This window comes from Scatophagus argus, chromosome 15 (assembly GCF_020382885.2).
Source record: "Scatophagus argus isolate fScaArg1 chromosome 15, fScaArg1.pri, whole genome shotgun sequence".
In the NCBI taxonomy this organism is placed as follows: domain Eukaryota; kingdom Metazoa; phylum Chordata; class Actinopteri; family Scatophagidae; genus Scatophagus; species Scatophagus argus.
Genome location: NC_058507.1, coordinates 15091044 through 15105565, shown reverse-complemented (window position 1 = coordinate 15105565; position 14522 = coordinate 15091044). Strand labels below are relative to the sequence as shown.

The 14522-nt window shown below is 40.0% G+C and overlaps 1 protein-coding gene across 4 annotated transcripts in view; it reads left to right on the top strand.

Moving 5' to 3' along the window:
* col12a1a (collagen, type XII, alpha 1a) overlaps positions 1 to 14169 on the top strand; it is a 53788-nt gene extending 39619 nt beyond the window's left edge. For 3 of the 4 annotated variants that reach the window (XM_046412963.1, XM_046412962.1, XM_046412965.1), the window contains 15 exons: positions 4259 to 4417; positions 4706 to 4783; positions 5674 to 5760; positions 6250 to 6303; positions 6595 to 6690; positions 7066 to 7119; positions 8041 to 8094; positions 8419 to 8472; positions 9081 to 9152; positions 9252 to 9287; positions 9372 to 9438; positions 9522 to 9704; positions 10044 to 10121; positions 11188 to 11358; positions 13234 to 14169. In XM_046412963.1, the coding sequence (XP_046268919.1) occupies positions 4259 to 4417; positions 4706 to 4783; positions 5674 to 5760; positions 6250 to 6303; positions 6595 to 6690; positions 7066 to 7119; positions 8041 to 8094; positions 8419 to 8472; positions 9081 to 9152; positions 9252 to 9287; positions 9372 to 9438; positions 9522 to 9704; positions 10044 to 10121; positions 11188 to 11358; positions 13234 to 13382 (1392 nt within the window). In that variant the 3' untranslated portion in view covers positions 13383 to 14169. Of the gene's footprint in view, positions 1 to 4258; positions 4418 to 4705; positions 4784 to 5673; positions 5761 to 6249; positions 6304 to 6594; positions 6691 to 7065; positions 7120 to 8040; positions 8095 to 8418; positions 8473 to 9080; positions 9153 to 9251; positions 9288 to 9371; positions 9439 to 9521; positions 9705 to 10043; positions 10122 to 11187; positions 11359 to 12362; positions 12651 to 13233 lie in introns of those variants that run through there. The other variant, XM_046412964.1, reaches the window with a different exon arrangement.
* The last annotated feature ends 353 nt before the right edge of the window (positions 14170 to 14522 follow it).

Below are 14522 nucleotides of genomic sequence, written 5' to 3'. Positions count from 1 at the left end.
AGATTGTTTTCCATTCACATCAATTATTTTGTATGTGTATATATACATATGTTGTAAGTTTCTGTGTGACTTTTACATGTCACTAGGGTTGGTGGAATTACCAAACAGGCAATGTCATGTTACCTGCTATCCATCTTAGAGTGCTGGCCTGCTGTCAAGGTGGTCTTTGGGCATTTTTTTGTTATTTCTTTTTTATTTTTTTTATTAAGTTTTCAAATAATTTTCAAATTTTGTTATTTTAGACCATGGGCTGTTAATTTGGTAAACGGGTTGTGGAGGCTATAAATATGTTCCAAGAGAGTTTGGAGGGGAGTTCAATTCAGTCTGCATATTTTCATTAAATAACACACTCTGTACTGTTTGTGAATTACACTTACAGAAAGTAAAGAGTTACAATGAGGCCAAGATATCCTGACTTTTCAATCTTCAAAAGTACCGGATCCTACATTTCCCACAATGCAACTCTCAATAACATCTTTTGTTAGACTTCCCTTGCTGACTCCAGATGTTTCTGGCTGTCTCAATGATACATTTTCTTCATTCATAAACTGGTTCATTCACCCACCCTGTCTTTCTTGCAGAAAATTTAGATTGAATTTGGATAGATTGGGGTGCTATTGAAATTCATTTACATCAACTACTCTTCAAACAATCTGCCCAAACCTCTCATCTAACTTGAAATAACCACCCACAGTGGTGTTATTGTTTTGCAAACTCTTTGTTTCTCTTCAGCGATTTAGCCACTACATTAGGCCCACATGCCAAGCTTACAGCTCTGATAAAACACATTTGTATAGTGTAGAGTCTCTTGAGGCCACAGCAGGGGAGATAAAAAAAAAAACCCAGCAACATCAAATGCCTTTAAACCAAACTCAAAGTAGCTGCGAATATAAAACATCCTCTGTTATGTTCTACCGCAGGCGGGTTTGGAGAAACCAGAACAATGAGGGCCAGTATATTTTAATGCTGACCTGGACTGACTTGAGTTGTGAGATTCATCACTGTAGGAAAAACGACTGGTTCCAATGCACTCAGTCATGTCCAATTGCATGTGACTTTGTTCCCAAGGACAGCATGCCCGTTATTTAGCACGCAGGTTTGTCGCTCCCCTCCCCAATTCTAAGTTAATCAAAAAGAAAGACTCCTTTTAATATACCAGGATCTTATTCCACATGAAAGATCACCCACTTCCTGATATTACAAAATACATTTTTTTGAACTTAGGAACTGATGAGAGAGATATGTTATCACCCAGATCAGAGCGTTTTCGAAATGAGTTTCAGTTTGACCATTAAGCATCTACACGACTAATTTTAGGGTAACTGCATGAATGAATGGTACTGTGGGAAATGTTGGGTCAGGAGTGGCGGTAAATGACATCACCGCTGGTCTAGTTGGACAGCAGCCTGATCTGTGAGTGTGTGCGTGTATGTGTATGTAAGTTCTCTCTTTGTGTGGCCATGGTGGAGACTGTAGTCTGACTGTACATTAGGTGGCTAGTTTGTGGTGCAGCAGTTGTTGTTCCATGAGTTGGTGAATCTGCAGTGGTCTACCTACCTGCTTATTTACTGGTGTGCTGAGTGCCACTGCTGACTGCTGTGGTGGTGTGTGTTTACATGTTGTCAGTGGTTTCCTGATACTTTTTTCCTAGCTATTACCGAGTGACCTCAGTATGTGTGTGTGTGTGTGTGTGTCTATGCTGAAAGTGACCATGAGGGTTGTCACAAATGGCAGTTGGGTTTATTGTCCATGTCTGATGATAAACAAAACCAAATCCAATAAAATCACAAGTTGAGCTTTCTGTTTATTTATTATTTTCATTAATGATTAACTAAATGATTGATTCTTTAGTCTATAAAATCAGCAAATAGTAAAAAAAAAATACCCATCCCAGGTTTCCAAAGCCAATGGTGACATCCTCAAATGTTGTGTTTTGTCCAACCAACAGTACAAAACACAAGATATACAGTTTATTATCATAGAACACCAGAAAATATTCACATTTGTCACAAAATCCATTTAGAATTTTTTGCAATGCTTTAGTGGTTAATTTCATTGAGAATTTCACTGAAAAGCATCATAAATCTACAATATTTTCTTATTTAAACAACAACAGTTTGTATTAAGTGTTAGATGCGCCTTATGTGTCACAGTGCTGGGTCAGATTTGGCTTTTTTCCTCAGGCGAGTTAATAAAGACAGCCCAGGCTCAGTAAGAGGTCGTGGTCTACTTCTAGCTGAACATGTGGGAAAGCTTTCAGTGATGACTTGAACAGATGCTAGCCACTCACTAGCCCACCAGGGAATCCCCTCCCACACTTGAAAGGTGGGAGCCTACCGAGGGAACTTTCCCGTTAACTGAAGTGAAGAAGACATTTTCCATGGGTTGTAGTGACTAGTCATGTGTTCAGAGTCACATTGGTAAAAGTCTGAGTGTGTAAAGTTGCTGTAGTCAGTCACAGAACAGTGCACTGTAGTGCCTTCTTACTGAAACACACACAAAGCTCATGTTTTTTTGGGGGGTGGGGGGTGGAGGAGTTGAGAAGTTTTGAACTCAGTCCTGTGAATTTTCCTTTCAGGGACTTTGTTGGGATGGTTGTGCCAATATATGCATACACCAATTAAGACAGAAAAGGAGGTTTTGGCATAACTGACTGCACCCATTGTGCTCTTGAAGACTTGAGGACATGGTCTTTCTGTGACCAGGATAAGTAGACCCTAAAACCCACACTAAGAATACAGGAAATTATATCTTAACTTCTCTTCCCAAAGAAAGTTCCTTGTTCCAGTTCCTTGTCTGCTTGCATGCGCCAGATCAGACATGGAAGTGGGGGATTTCACAATCAGTCAAAGCACTGTTTCCATTGAAAGTCCAGTCTAATGGAAATACATACTGATAATGTGTTTCCCATTACTCTCAATAAACCTAATCAGCAAACTTAATCTTGGATGCATTTTTATAGAGAAGACTCACACCTGCTATTAGTGCGTACATGAAATCAATGACAGGATTGTGAAAATGAAGGAATGGTCAGGACAGAGCCAAGAACAATAAAGTCTAATTTGATAAAAATAATAGTAATAATAAAAAATTATTGAAGTATGTCAAGTGTATTGGAGCAGAGATAATGTGAATCTGAAATCCTACCATGTTAACATTGACTGAAAAGAGCTGACACAATGAAGCTCAGTGAAACCTATGTTAGCAAGTGATGAAAGAAAATTGTTGCTCTGTCAACACTTTGCAGCAGTATAACCAGATCACTTAACAGCAAATATCATCCATTGAGGGAGCAGTGGTCACTAGATAGAGTTTTTCTGAGGCCTTATTTTCCAGTGACTAGTGTTTTTGTTATGTTTACTTATTGGTCAGTGAAGTAATGTATACAGGCTCATAATTTGATGTTTTGGTAAGCCTTCAGGAGCAACATGGTATAACATATCCAAACCAAGATACTCAGATAAATGACACCCCTCTCTCTTTGTGGTCCACCAGATAGTTTGTTCTGTTGCCAAGGAAGTCAACTGTAATTTTGTGATTGGCTGCCAAGAACTGGTCTGTGGTCGGTTGGCTTTGTAGAGAGAAATGGTAGCTTGCTTTTCTTGACATAAAAAAACTTGTCTGACTGTTGAGCAGGGGAAAATTTGCAACTGTGAGGGAGAAGTATGGAAAGTGTAGGATTTTTGATGGCACACCACAAATGATATGGTTTCAAGATGTGGAGGAGGGTTCTCTGGATAGGAAACTTCAAAATCTGGCACTTTGTCATTTTGTGTGTTATACAATCACTGCAGCTTCAAGCTGCATGGAAATGCCAACTGTTGTATATTTCCTTTTTGGTATGGCCCATTCAGCTGCAGAGGCATCACACAGCAGTCACAGGCCAAATTGGTAACCACTCTGGGATAATATCAGAATCTATAATTAACATCTTGTGCAACGAGTAAACAATTTCTTGAATCTAGCAATTATGTGGAAACAGTATCAGCTCCTTTATAAGCTTCAGACAACATGGTTTAAAAAGGTGCAGTGAGGATGTTCCTATAGTTATGGTTTTACTTTCTTAAAGAATTTCCCCTCTAAAAGTCAATCATACTTTCAAATAGAAATCAATGCCAAACCCAGCTTTTCAAAAGTTCCCCTGTTCTTAGTACTCTTTCCCAAGTAATTGTGTTGCAACACAATTACTTGGCAGCTGTGAGGTATTGAGAAGACAAGAATGTTTTGTTTAATTGTGCCCTCTCCCTATCCCCTGCAGCTCCACATCACCGTCTCTCCAGAGAAAGTCAAACTCAACGTGGACTGCCAAGAGGTGGCGGAGAAGCCCATCAAAGAGGCCAACAACATCACACTGGATGGCTATGAAGTGCTTGGCAAGATGGTCAAGTCTGGAGGCGGAAGGAGGCAGTCTGCTACAGTAAGTGAAAAAGAAAGCCTCTGCGTTCAAAATGCAAATGCTTGGAAAAACACATGTTTGGAAGATCACCTCACAACTTTTCAGAGAATCAATATCCAAAACCTCTTAAGTATAGATGCACAATTAAATTTTAACTGCTCCCACTAAGTGCTGTAGGGATGAAAGTCTACATCTTTCTATTTCTCTGAGGGACTCATTGTTGACTGTTTTCAACAGTGTGTATTTTCATCACGGATGGGAGCCATTTGTAACACCCCTCCATCTTTTTCCTTTTTTTCTGTTGTGTAGTTCCAGCTCCAGATGTTCGATATTATCTGCAGCTTGAGCTGGATCAGCCGAGACAGATGCTGCGACCTGCCCTCCACAGTAAGAACAAGTGTCATTTTAAGAATGTGAATAACAAAGTCAAAAATGCCATCTATTGGAGCACTAGAAGGACATTTTGGCAGATTTCTTTCACGTTTGGATATACTTGAAGGGCTAATTATATCTGAATCAGACCATTAATCTTGTACTACTAGTTAATAGTAGATGGACCATTGCCATGGTGTTCACTGTATATATTGTATACATGCATACCTTCACAGAGGCTTATGTGTGCTGGTGTGCAATCATTAGGTTGATAACTAGATTGCTGTTTGAAAAGAAAGTGCCTCAGCTGAACAGAGTAGAACTTTGTACCCTGTGTAATTGTGCTAATCGGGCTGTTGCCAGTGTGATCTCCCAATTACATGAAAACAATCCCTCCTTTAGATCACAGAACAGGCAGTAAATCTCGTTTATTTTTGGTACAGAATGGTAAATACCGGATGCATGCACATTTATCCAATTAAAAGTAATTCATCTGTAATTTGCATCAGATATTAATGCATCACGTCAGTGTCTGCAGCATTATATAACTGCTCATGCTAATTTCCAAAAATGTGGACAAAGTTTGCAGCTGTCTCTGAGCTGTCTTAAAGCCCCACACTAACATTTCAGCATGAGCCACTGTTCCATCATGACCTTTGCAGAGTTTCTTAACTGTCTCTTCTTCTTAAGCTCCAAGCAAAGTCAAAACCACAGTTTGCCAAGACACTGTCACAAAATTACATTGAGGAATTCTAGTTTACCCCTTTTATTCTGTTAATTGCCAAGATTTGGCCTCAATTACCAGTGGGTGGGTATAAAAGTGGACTATGGGGAGATATCGCTGTCATCTATGTGTGCGTTTATTTCTCTTCTCTTACTTCTTGATCTTCTGTCTTCCATTTCAGCGAGATGAGGCCAAGTGTCCATCCCTTCCACACTCTTGCACATGCACACAGGACAGCATTGGTCCTCAGGGACCTCCTGGACATCAGGTAAAGACACAATCACCCCTCCTTTTCTTCTGTTTTCACCCGATAAAATGGTTTTCCCATAAGTCAAACACGTTTTGATGATGACGATGATGATAAAGCCATACTTTTCTCTGCTTATTTATCTGCTGTCTTCAATGAATGTATAGCTGCAATGAGCTACTTGACATTTTCCTGCTCTACAGTTTGTACTTAAGTAAAACGAGGATGTCCCTCACATCAGGGGTGGTATTTTCTTTTCCTTTGGAAAGAGCAGTTGAAGATGAGACCAGTGGCATGCAATGAAATGTGGGCTTGGGAAAAAGTGTCAAAAGATAAATGCCTGTCGGAAAAACAAGAGTAAAGAACTCTTGAGGGGAAGTCTGGAATATGTTTGCTTGGTAACCTCACTAAGCCCCGGTGAGGATTTTGTAGGGCTTTGGGTTTTAGGGCTTTTGGAATCTGCTCCCGTTGTTACACTTACTCTGTGTTTCTGGCTGCTTGCTTTTCCAGGGCAGCCCAGGCTCTAAGGGACCACGAGGAGATAGAGGAGAACAAGGCAATTCTGTAAGTAACACCTTACATCACTTTGAGCATTTTTTTGTAGACTTAGATTTGTAACTGTTTTCATTGTAACTTCAGTGTAAATAATATCTAGCACCATCAGACAAAGCAAATTGCACACATCTGAATTCATTTATCGACTGCAAATTTTCCTAAATTTGATTTAAAGTGGGCCTGTGTCAAATGCCTCAAAGGAGTATTTTTCCAGTTAACATTCATTTTCTGTATCTCTACAATACAAAGCTTTTGTAATAGTTATGAAACATCTTTGTGTTTCTTTGGATAATGTTATAGGGCCCAATGGGTCCACGCGGTGAGCCAGGACTTCCAGGCGCAATGGGACCACCGGGTCCACAGGGCCCTAATGGACTGTCTCTACCTGGAGAACCTGTAAGTTCATCCTACACTATACAAGTCCAGCCAGGGAAGAAATAGTTATATATCTGCAAAAGATGAAGTTTAATTTATATGACAAACACTATCACATATGATTATTGGTCATGCAGATATGAATATGCAGTTTCTGTGAAAATTGTCACAGATCCACTAGTGAGAGGGATTTATATTTGAATTTAAGAGACATTACATCTCCCTGCTAACTCGAGCCAGGCAGTCATCTTCTTTATTTATTTTTTTTTTTACCTGCTGATGTCCTTGTCAAAACATGAAATCAATCACAGTCACGCACTAAAAAGGATAAAACAAAGACTAAAGCTTCTCTTGCAAACCTCTCTTTTCCTCCCCCTCCTCCTTCCCCTCGTTCAGGGTCGCCCGGGACCAAAGGGAGATCGTGGAGACCCGGGATTGACTGGCCTACAAGTAAGTACTCCCCTCTCATTTTGTGGTTTATGAACAGGAAACAAGAGACTATCCATAGAGAGCAGTGCTGCTACTGGAGCCTGAATTCACAAGGCCAGATTGAAACCACATTCAGAGTGGGAGGTTTGCCATGCCATCCTCAGGGAGACCCACGCACTCAAATCAGCCTGCTGATTGACAAACAGTGGAAGGCTAGTGATGCAGTTAAATTATTATGGAGCACTGACTCCTGTTACCACAGGGGAAATAGGGAATGGAACATGTACTTCTTCAGCCTTGTAATTGAAGATGATCGCAACTTGGTGAAGACTTACAATCTTTCTGTATCTTGAGCACCTTTGACTGTAAAATGTCATTGATTGGGAAACTTTTGGATGAAAATTGAAGTCAAATACTTACCATTGCCATGACATTAAGAGTTCTTGATAGTGAGAAGCAGATTTGAGTTTAAACTAAACCCATTTCACCTCACTTTCTGGTGAAAGGACATTTTTGTGTGGGCTGGTATTACATAGCCATGTATTGGCTGAGCAGCCATTCATTCGTCCAGCTGAGGTCATTCAGCCTCAGACTCCCACCATTCAACTGGAGAGAATCACCGCTGGATATTATGGCCTCCGAATAAGCAAATTCAGACACTGGAGTTCATTGGCAGCATTGTCTCTGTTACTTTACACAATAGAGTTTATTGTAACAGGACTGTCTATGCAGACGTCTAGTAGACATCATCTGTCAACAGATAAGAGGGAAATTGTTCCAGGTTTTAGTAACAAGATGATATATTATCTTTGGCTAAATAACTTGGAAACTCCAGGATTTTTTGCTGTAGATTCTAATTCAACAGAGGCATTAGGGAACTGTATAAATGTGTTGTTCCTATTCATTAACATTTGATTATGTGCGTCTACTTTTTTTTCCCAGGGTCCTCCTGGAACACGTGGTCCTCTGGGTCCTGTTGGACCAAGCGGAGCACGGGTAAGATCTGCCCCCAGGCCTGTTTAATGTACACATTGTGTTCAAAGTATACGAATGGATCTAACACTTGGTTACGCTAATGTTTTACATGTAATCACCTACTGAGATCAGCGTATAGAGAAAATATTGTCATGTAGTTTTTGCGGTTACATTGTATGTTCTCACTTGCGTCAGTCAGAAGCATTGAGCCACTACCTAGAAATGTAATTTAAAAAGACAGACTCAAGGCTGAAACCAATATGAAGTCATGACACTGATGTATTGCACGAATGGGGTCCCCAGTGTGTTGTAACCTATGTGTTACTGTATGTTATTTCTACATAGGGGCCACCAGGAAAGGAGGGACCATCTGGACCCCGAGGCCCACCAGGTCCCATGGTGAGTGTGTGCATTTGTCTCTGTGTCTTTGTGTTGTGCAGTTAAAAGCCAAATATATATATATATTTCTTAGAGCAAACTTTGTTTCGTGATATATCTGCAACATCTCATCTGGCTGGAACGGCACATTAAAAAAACAGACTGAAGTCTGTAGGGGCCCTCCACTGTTACAAGGATGTGCATGCATCGCATTTTCTTCTTCTGTGGTTTGGGGAGGTCTGAGTCTACTTAATCCAGCCATCATGCCAACAGGCAATATGCCAGTATAGAATTTACATGCACCATACCATCCTGAATGCTCCAAGACTCATTAGTAATGAGCCTGGTAGCTGGTGTGTGTGTGTGTGTGTTTGTGTGTGTGTGTGTGTGTGTGTGTATGCGCGCAGATGTGCATGTGCATGTGCGCATGCGTGTATCTACTCCCCGCTGACTGTTGTGCATGTGTGTTTCCATCTCCATTTTAGTGTTATTGGCTGCTTGTGCCACATGCCCCCCAACTGCAGATGTCAAAGCACAGACAGAACAGGAACAGGAGTTAAATGTTGCAATTATGTTTACTATGCAGTGATTTGAAATAAACACTACTCTTGCTGTGTTTTTTTTTTCAGGGTAGCCCTGGAAATCCAGGTGTACCAGGAATTACTGGAAAACCAGGGAAACCAGGAGAACCAGGAAACCCGGTATGTACTGAATAACAAGGCACAAGTAATGGTTACATGACGTTGTTTAGGTAAGGTCGAGAATGTGGCTTGTTCTTACATGATTCTTCTCTTTAACAGGGAGCTGTTGGCCTTAAAGGAGAGAAAGGAGAGAAGGTAGGCATTACGTTTGATGACATTACCATATACCCGTAATACATCATCAGTGATCTCTTCATGTAAATGTCTTTTGTTTTCCAGGGAGACTTTGCATCCCAGAACATGATGCGCTCCATTGCGAGACAAGTTTGTGAACAGCTTGTGAACAGTGAGCAAAACTTCTCTTATCTTTCACTTTTATGACAGCATAACAATGATCCAAATCCAACTCATTTTGTTCTTCTCTTGTAGGTCAGATGAGCAGAATTGACATGATGCTCAACCAGATTCCTACTGGAATTCGTAGCAACTCCCCAGGGCCACCCGGTCCTCCTGGTCCTCCTGGAATGCAAGGATCCCGCGGAGAGCCTGGACAACCTGGTCGCACTGGTTTCCCTGGAAACCCAGGTTTGCCTGGAAATCAAGGAGAAAGAGGTACTCCATCTCTTGTCTTTTTTATAAATGTTTCTTTGTCTTGCTGAAGCGGCAAGTTGGGAAATAACAAGAAAATGCTGAGCAATGAATGACTTAAGTTCATGTTGATATGGACTCTGTGGGCTGTAGTGTTGGTCAAACATGAATGGAATAACAACATAATTGCATTCATTTGTGTGTTCTACACAATTCACCTAAGCATTGCAAAAGAAATTTTCTCTTCTTAGGTTAGGTTTATTTCACTCCCTTAAAACTTTAACTCGTTTCCAGCTATTGGTAATTTTTCCAGATACTTAATTGTTGCAAAAGTCATTTTTGCACTCTTCTCTGGTTTTGTAGGTTTGCCAGGAGAGAAGGGAGAGCGAGGATCTTCAGGAACTGGTATCAGAGGACCAAGAGGACCAAATGGGCCACCAGGTATGACAGTTGCTCTCTTCATGGTGGAAAGAGCCCACATTATCACATGGACATTGTTCTCCAATAGCTGCATACGGTCTGTTCGTCCAGTCTACCATTAAAACACACTTTAAAATGACTGATGGTGATGGCTTTTTCACCTTTTGTGTGGAACGTTTGAGAACACAGACTACTTCAGTTTGTCCAATTAGATGTGAGTAATAAGATATTCCAGCCAGAGGCCAAAACTTACAGACAGTATATGTGTCTGACACACCTTCATTTGCTCATGTTCTTTGGAAGGACCCCAAACATATTTCTAATTCTTTCCTTTCTTAGATATTTATGTATCTTATATATTGAGCTTCTCCACTGTGCACATTAGCACATTACATGGAAGGTACTGTATTTACATCCATCATTAAGGAGAAAATGTAAACAATCTCAAATTAGTTTTCAGTAAAGCTCGGGAGGCAGTTAGCAGAAAAAATGTTATTAGCCTGGTTTGTCAGTTTGAAATAGGCCTTAGACTTTTTCTCTAATTGATATGCAATATGATTCCCTGAAAAGCTCACCACTTCAGATTTCCTTTCCCTTGGGAAGCTTTTGCAAAACAACAGAAACCTATTTATGTCTGCACCACTACACCAAACACTGACATGTCTGTTTCTGTGAATGAAGTGAGAAACGACTGTGTATCAGTCAGAGGAAATCCAAACTGATGTGTGTACTGTGTGTGTTTGAATGTGTGGGAGAATCAGATTGTTGTACAATGAGCTTGCTTTGGTGCTTCATTGACAACACATGGGCTCACTTAAGGGAGAGACAAAGAGAAAGAGAGGGAAAATTCCATCCAGAGTTCTTACCGTCTAGACAGACGGGGCCGGGGGGGGCTAACTCCACAGAGCCCCAGATTTTTTTCATGGTCAAGCTTTTTAATTGAGCTGTTGAAAAATTTAAATTACAGTGCTGTAGCCCCGTGTTACCCCACCATTTTCACTGAAGTTTTACGGGTGATGTCAGTGGGTTCTTGTGCTCAGCTCCAGAAACTTTTCAAACTGGTTTTATCTCTCTCTCCTTTTTGCAGGGCCACCTGGAGAGTCAAGAACAGGCCCACCTGGTTCTTCAGGTCCCGCTGGGTCTCGAGGCCCTCCAGGTCGCCAGGGTACTCCAGGGGTGAGGGGACCACCAGGACCCCCTGGATATTGCGACTCCTCTCAGTGTGTTGGCATTCCTTACAATGGACAAGGATACACAGGTACACTCAACGCTGTCTAGGTCCTGCATGGTACTACATTGTAGATGAAAGAGTGTATGCAGACTAATTACATTTGCAACTCTGCGCACTACTTCTTTCTTTGATAATGTATGGAGATATGAATTTAAGTGTTCCAGAGTATTGATTCTTGAGCAGAAAACTGTTTTAACTTATTTTGGTACGACCTTCAACTGACTGTTGACTAAGCCCTGGTTGCTGTTGCAGCGTCTCTCAAGCTTTTTGATCTTGTAGGAACATTTAAGTTTAAAATGAGCAGCAGATTGTACATCAGAATTCAAAGTAATTTTTGAAAACAACAACAGCAACCATCAGATTTTATCAACTGTAGCCATTTAGCTAATTAAGCTGATGTTGGATGAAAGCGCAGTCTTTGACTGACTTTTTTAATGTTTCAGGCTGTTTAAAAGGCGAACCCTATGAAACAATCTCTTGAAAATTAATGCCATTTCAGGCTATTAGAGTGTAAACTTCTAAATCCTATAGAGACCTATAACATAGGACAGCTAATGTTGGTTAATGTAATCACTGGTTGGTTACTGTATTATAAGTGCTGATAGTAAGATAGTTAGTTAAGGCTGCTAACATTTGCACTTATATTAAAGAATATAAATGCACTGTTTGATCTATTGATTACACTTTTGCTCACGTAAAAAAATAAACAACTATCCAAATTCCTTATGTTGCTCTCACTACAGCTTCTTGCACACCTCAAAGTGTGGCATCCCAACTTGACATGCCTGCCAGGTTTAGCTGCTGTTGCTAAGCTATGATTGGACAGGCACTGTTAAGGGGGAAGGTTTAGCAAACAGTCAGTAGGGATCCACTATACTCCCATACCTCCATACATTTGATGTACAATTTTAAAACTGGCATGTAAAGCATTCATTCCAGCTAGTGGTGAATGATGACTTGCATTAAATCAAATAAGATTCTCATAACTTTGTTCCACAGAGAAAACTCACACACTTTTGAACTATTTTCAGGTTTGGCATAGTAAACACTAAGTCACCTGTGCCGCTTACACTTTGAAGTCCTGTTTCTGAGATGTTTGCCCATTTGCTATGGGGCACGTAAGGATAATCACCATGGACATAAAATTGAACATTAAAAACAGACATTACGAAAACCAAAAAACAGAACGAAGCGGACTGGCACTAATACCATCTCACAGCTACAAGCTACAGTGATGGCAACCTGCTGGCCTGTTTGCATCTTGAACCACAAACCGTTTGGAGAAAAAAAAAAACAGACTGAGCATTTCTGCGAAGAAAGGAGCATGCACAAATACCATCCAAAACAACTACTAACAAAGAGGATTTCATAACCAAAAGCAATGTTAATGTAGAGGTGATATGTGTAAATAAAACTAATTTTTGTGCCTTGTAAATGATTGTATGAACTAGGATGTCACTAAAAATCATGTTAACATCTGTATTGAGCTTGTGCCTCATAACCCTCTGCTTACTTACCATCAGCATAACCTCTGTTTTTGTCACCGTTGAACCGCTCTGGTGTAGACTGAAGCATGTTCCATTTGTACTTTTGACCATCTTGTTCTTTGTGTACGTTGACCAAATCCAAATGTTGCTCTCCTGCCATTGCCATGTGTCCTTTGTAATATGAGCTGTTTATTTTACTACATCTTATTATCCAGTAGCTTGATGTATTTTATTGTGTCATCACAGGATTTGAAACAGTTTTTTTTTTAATTTAGCTTTTTTGATACTTTAGGAAACAATAGTTTGACACAGGGATCTTTGGGGAATTCCGTAGTGCAATATAATTTAAATTGTGCATGTGAAAAGATGCAATAGGAACCGTTCATTTGATTGGCCGTCCCAAATATTTTTCTAGCCGGCCGCTACCAGCCTGAACCCGAGGTAGTGTCTATACCTGTGGAGCCAGCTGGACAATTTGAGACAATACAATCACCTGGTTACTCACGAAACCCCCGAGGAAAGAGATCACTGCCACAGGACAACACAGAAACACTAGCATCATAGCTACAATAAGGAGCTCTCAGAAAGAGTAATATTGAAATAACTTCCATGATCACGTAATTGAGAATGAAGTGATTTTCAGAACAAAGCTAGTGCTTATATGGGTTTGATACCCCTGGCTATATTGAACATATATATTTTTTTGACATGAGAAAGTTTAGCAAAATGAATACAAACCTACATGTTCATTCATCACAAACCTGTGTGCTTGCCAAATGTTCCCTTTAAGTGTCTGCTTGTAATATAACTGCGAGTGTTTATCGGATTCCAATGTGTAATGCACTAATCATGTGAAAACCAGCAGAAAGCATCGCAAAGGAAGTACAGTACGTATGTTTTTGAACACATTCAGGCTACCCAAGTTGTTTCTGTCAAACTTCAGTATGTAAAGCTGTTTCAGATACTCCATGGTTAAAAAAAAAATCACAATTAATTAGATCACCAAAGATTTGTTCATTGTGACATTTTGTTAGGTAAACCAAATGATAATCTGATTTATTGTAACAACCCAAACTATTTTTTTTGTTTGTTTGTTTGTTTTTTTGTTTTTGTTTTTTTTTTTTTGCTACCAAAGGTGGAATTGCATGTTTGTGTTGTATATTTACTGAGGAAGTCAGAATATAGTTGTTGTTTTCTATCAATGCAGTTTGGATTTGAATGCAAGACTATAGACATAGAATTGCTTTTCTCATGTTTTAACTGCAGATTTTTGTGAATTCCACACAGCCTTATTTTCTTATTTATTTCTGAAACAGAAGAGGCATTTTTCAATAAAACTACTGAAAATGTAGCATTTGATCCAGCTCTCTGTTCATTTTTATGTTTTTTCTGATTGCTCTGATTCTATAAATTGTGTACACAGCCAGGGCTCTGGGCTCCCATTTATCGGTGTCAAATCGAAAGTCAGCCATATGTCTTTTCAAAGAGTGTATTTGATCGTGTGTGACAGAGCTGAATCTTCCCAACACTAGGCCTTGAGAAATACGCTTTGAAGTCTGAACCTTTATTTATTTTGACAGCTAAAGATATTTTGCACCATCCAGTTCATGTCAGGGCCACAAGAAGAAAAAACAGAGCGTGTGAAAACAAACAGTCCACAACATTTTTATCAGGAGAATTGCTTCACTGTCTTTTACATGCACC